Raw genomic sequence first — 5,241 nt, 5'->3', positions numbered from 1 at the left:
TACTCCACGGTGGTTTCATATCTTTCTCATCGGGGAAGTTCTCATTCTTGAAGTCTTGGTTTTCAGGCTTTGAATCTTCTTTTTTGGCTCGTTCCAATGACATCCATCTTTTGGCCTGTCATGTGCCAGTGGTTATGATTTTGATTAGCAGATCATCTTTCTCAACCCTATCAGATGGTCTTTCAATGGATTTATTCTCAGTTCAGCTCTTCAATGATAGACACCTTTGCAACCCATTGAAATGCTAGCCTACAGTTCTGGTCAAGAATTCCATTTGTATGCCTTTCCTCCTATTCATCTCTTACCAAGACTCTAGGTTTCTAGTGTGAAGAAGAATGTTAATTTTAATGAAGAGAAAATCTGAGTTACTGAGTTAGGTTTATTGTGTGAAAAAGAAGTTTGTTAATTTCAATCAGGAAAATATTTACTGAGATGTTTTACTGATACATTAATTTAAATTAACATTTTAATGATGTCTATGTCATGAATGCAACCAAGACATAAGAGAAGAAATGAAAAGTCGTGCGAGTGGTGAAAACAGTTTATTCTATTTTAAATACATAAGTATCCTCCCAGGTCAGAAATTTTTAAAGGCAGTTAACGAGAAAGGTTTCATTTTGTTGCTTTCTTTGATGGTCCACAGGAAAGGTTTCCATTTATTACTTTAAAAACAGTTATCAAGAAAAATGTACATATATATTGCTATATTGTAGAAATAGCTATTGGCCTAAGTGCATTTTTATAAATTTTTTTTTACTGTTGGTAATTTTAATATGAAGTAAAATTAGGAATTAAACATATTTTGGTTTTTTTTATATACTAAGCATTAGACATAATATTGTATTTACTACTTAGATAGTAACAGTGCTACAAACTGTGTGTAAGAAGGAGAGTTTGAGCATTCCACCTGAGCTTGCTGAGAGAATTGCAGAAAAAAGCAATAGAAACCTTCGTAGAGCGATCCTAATGTGCGAGTCGTGCAGAGTGCAGCAGTAAGTTCATAACAGTTGTTTACTTGTAAAAATAAACAGTTTCAGTGTTAGACCTTGTGAGAGAAAACATGTTGCCTGTTAGAATTTTATATAACTTTAAATTAGGGAAAAATGTTAATTATTTTATAATCTTATCTTTGATCTCTTTCCATGCAATAGTTAGCAACATAATGAAATTAACCATTGTTTGGAGTAAAGTTATACTTGATCTTTAGCATCTAAATTAAGCCAAAATCAACATCTTTGTGATGAAGGACTTGCATGTAAGGTATCAGATGTTTTCTTTGGTTACTAGATACCCCTTTGTTCCAGACCAAGATATCCCTGAGCCTGATTGGGAAGTGTTTCTGAAAGAAACAGCTAAATTAATTGTTCAAGAACAAAGTCCTCGAAAGTAAGAACACTTTGTTTTATATTTAACAAAAATGGTAATCACAAAAATTTTGTTGTTCAAGTTTCTAAAATTAGTGGTTTTCACCATATTTTGTGGAAGGTAAATCTTCGTTATTAAAACTTACCACCAGTAAAGAACACCTTATATAAGATGTTTGAGTATTTTCTCATTGGGAAGATCCACATCTTTATCATGTTATTTTTAATGACATGCTTAAATTCATGTATTGTACTCTAACATCATGTCTTTTATTTGACTGCGTTATGTTTAATAAGCATTTACTTGTGTGATTGTCACATATAGTTACACTTTTCTGTGTTTCAGACTGTTCGAGGTACGGGGAAGAATATATGAACTTCTTATCCACCTTATTCCATGCGAAGTAATCTTTAAGGTAAATACTGTGTCCTTACTGATAACTTGTAAATCACTAGACCAGTTGTTGCCAGATTTGACCCACTTGTGATGAATGGATGTATCATCTAATCCCATCACAATTTTTATGTAATTTTTCTCTTTCTATTTACATATAGAAGACTTTTCCATTTTGTGTACTACATGTAAGATTTGATTTCAGGGTTTGCTGAAAGAGCTTGTGAATAACTGTGATGGCCAGTTGAAGGGTGAAGTCACGCAGCTTGCAGCATATTACGAGCACAGGCTACAGCTGGGAAATAAAGCCATCTATCACATAGAAGCCTTCATTGCTAAGTTCATGTCTATATACAAGAAGTTTCTGGAAGAAAGTATGGCTGATGTTTTTTGAAATTCCAGGTGTTGGAGATGTTTACTGTTGCTCATAATGCTTAATTTTCAGATATTAGACATGTCAGAAACCCATTGTAGTATGAAAAATAAAACACTTTATTATGTCTCAGAAATTGTTGCAATCTCAACCTCAGGGCTGTTTTTGAAAGATTTCCCCCAAATGGCCAAAAATGTACATTAATTATATATATTCACATGTTAAAATCATTTCATTGAAAAGAAACTGGATAGGGTTTCTCCAGGTTTTGACACATATACTAAATACACCCTGTATCACACAGTTTTAAGGAAAGCATTTCTTTAATTTTGTAACTGAAGACAAGTCAGCTCTGTTAAACATTTGTTAATTTTCTTAAAATACAAAATTTATCATAACTATTCATTGATGAACTTCAAATATAAAGTAGTTTTTACTTTTTTAAGCATTGTTATCCAAGTTTTAATATATTAGTCACATTTGATTTAAAAACTTAATATCAGGTTACAAGTAGTAAGTTTAATGAAGGCTCTGATAAGTATTTAATGTATAGAACTTTCCTAAGTATGTTTACGTTGCCAGTGACTTTAAATGAAAACAGTTTGAACTTAACAAGTAACATGTATGTTGGCAAATACACAACCCTAGAAACTACTCCACAAATATTGCAGGTAATTCCCGTGGTAGGAACGATAGCTAGTTTTGTATAAAAAAGCTTTGACTTAACTTGTGGAAGAACAATACATTCACTCGAGGGAACGTGGAACTATATACCTGTTATTTCTTTCCAATAGACAGATAAAACAAGGGTATTGCCTATATCAGTAGTTTAGTACAGACGACAGTGGTGAATGTAGAAATACTCTCATGAGATCTTTCCCTAACAACTTTAAGTGTGACTAGTTTTATCAGCTATTATCTGTTAAATCATTAGGTGGGATCTTCAAGCTGATCTTTGCTGTAGTTGATAGTAAAGACTAAAGACTGTTCTATTACATAAGAACGTGTTCCCAGGTGGAATCATCAAAGGAATCATCAAGCTGATCCTTGCTGTAGTTAGTAAAGACTGTTCTATTACATAAGAACATGTTCCCAGGTGGAATCATCAAGCTGATCCTTGCTGTAGTCTATAGTAAAGATTAAAGACTGTTCTATTACATAAGAACGTGTTCCCAGGTGGAATCATCAAAGCTAATCCTTGCTCTAGTTAATAGTGAAGACAGTGTTATATTAAACAGGAATGTGTTCCCAGGTGGAGACCTCCAAGCTAATCCTTGTTGCAGTTAATAGTAAAGACAGTGTTATATTACACAGGAACACATTCCCAGATTATATTAGATAGGAACATGTTCCCAGGTTGAGCAAGGGAGATATTGATGTATCTTATTGGAGGGTTTTTCATACAGTACATTGAACGAAAGTTACTTTTAATTAGCACAATTACTTTTGAATAAGAAATTGTCATATAAAACACAACAAAACCTAACATTCTTGTTTTCTGTGCAAAAATAATCAAACCAACAGGTTGAACTTCCTTTTATGATAAAAAACAAATGAGGGTCTAATAAACAGAAAGACAGTTCATGTCTGCAAACTGTATAGGGATTTTAAAGAATTATCGGACCATTTAGTAGAATATCCAACTTCTACATAACTTGTAATACCTCAAATGGTAAAATCAGTAGATTAAGCATTCACTGCATAATGAAAGTGTTTTAAAACTAATATTTACAGTTTTATACAAACATGTAACATGCAAAAATGACATCATGAAAAAACAATTTGGCCCAAAAAAAAAGATGAATATGCAGTCTAAAAATGATTCACATACAAGATTTCAATATACTATACACAAATCTAAATTCCATGGAAAACTATCTTGAACGAGAGTCTGCAAGTGTAAAATTTTACATCTATCCATTCACTGTGATCCTCAAAGAATGTACATCACTAAGTCACAATTAGAGGATAAACAATTCCAACAAAAGGAATAACATTCTGTGATAACAACATTTTCCTTAATTTTATAGATCAATCATATTTTATATGCTTTCTTTTATCATATTTCTAAACAAAAACCACACATTATATTCCAACACACACATCAGGCAGCTGCATCCTTTCAAGACGTTGATCTTCGATCTCATCTACCTCGACATACTTTGGTTTGTGGACAGCTCTTCTTCTGAAGATTGCAGGAAATATCAAACCTAAGTACTGAGAAATGACGAAGTTAGTGGAACATGGTTGAGGACTTTCCCAGACTTTGGATCGACTAAGTTCGGGTGACGAGGAGGACAAATGGGTGGTAGAGCGTAGTAGCTTCTCAGTGTTGCTTTTCATCAGTAACTCAAATTTATGAACATTTTCTAGTAAAAAATAAATAAAGTGTAACTAATGAATTCTAATGTTTTAGAATTTTGTTGTTGTTGTTGAGTGATTATATATATAAACAAGTGTAAAATTAAATCATCCACCACTCCATTGCACATTCCCTATACTGGCTTCACTTACGAGTCTGCATTAGAACAGTAAGATGCAAAGAAAAGCCACTTGGAACAAACATCTGTTGTGAAAATAATCAGTTAACCCTTGAAAGCAAAAGATAATAAGAAAAACATAATTTTGCAGCTGTACTTAAATGTAACAATACCCAACTAAACTAGGCTTAAAAACTTAAATGGCTAGGTTAACTAGATAAAGAAAATAGCAAACGTCAATGTTTAGAAGGTTTTACTGTTACCTAAGCTTGCACTGTAGCTATACATATAGAAAGTATAAGCTATATATGTACAGCAGGGTTATAGTTCATGCTGAAACACCATTAAAGATATTAGTGTCAGTGTTATAAAATATCACTTCAGCTAGAAGCCCAGATATTAGTGTCAGTGTTATAAAATATCACTTCAGCTAGAAGCCCAGATATTAGTGTCAGTGTTATAAAATATCACTTCAGCTTGAAGCACAGATATTAGTGTCAGCATTATACTGTCTCTAGTAAGGTTAGCTACACTGTCTCTTGTAAGGTTAGTTACACTGTCTCTTGTAAGGTTAGTTACACTGTCTCTTGTAAGGTTAGTTACACTGTCTCTTGTAAGGTTAGTTACACT

The 5,241-nt window shown here is 32.8% G+C and overlaps 2 protein-coding genes across 2 annotated transcripts in view; one reads left to right on the top strand and one right to left on the bottom strand.

Annotated features, from left to right (window-relative positions):
* The window catches only part of LOC106472915 (replication factor C subunit 3-like), an 8,705-nt gene extending 6,438 nt beyond the window's left edge, over positions 1-2,267 (top strand). Inside the window, exons 5-8 of the mRNA XM_013933586.2 lie at positions 856-992; positions 1,288-1,386; positions 1,711-1,780; positions 1,964-2,267. Of these exons, the coding sequence (XP_013789040.1) occupies positions 856-992; positions 1,288-1,386; positions 1,711-1,780; positions 1,964-2,152 (495 nt within the window). The 3' untranslated portion in view covers positions 2,153-2,267. The remainder of the gene's footprint in view (positions 1-855; positions 993-1,287; positions 1,387-1,710; positions 1,781-1,963) is intronic.
* The window catches only part of LOC106472913, a 13,521-nt gene continuing 10,506 nt past the window's right edge, over positions 2,227-5,241 (bottom strand). Inside the window, exon 9 of the mRNA XM_013933585.2 lies at positions 2,227-4,500. Within this exon, the coding sequence (XP_013789039.1) occupies positions 4,217-4,500 (284 nt within the window). The 3' untranslated portion in view covers positions 2,227-4,216. The remainder of the gene's footprint in view (positions 4,501-5,241) is intronic.

Source organism: Limulus polyphemus, unplaced genomic scaffold (genome assembly GCF_000517525.1).
Source record: "Limulus polyphemus unplaced genomic scaffold, Limulus_polyphemus-2.1.2 Scaffold5730, whole genome shotgun sequence".
Lineage (NCBI taxonomy): Eukaryota > Metazoa > Arthropoda > Merostomata > Xiphosura > Limulidae > Limulus > Limulus polyphemus.
Note: the sequence above shows the minus strand (reverse complement) of the source record. Positions and strands in the feature narration are given on the sequence as shown.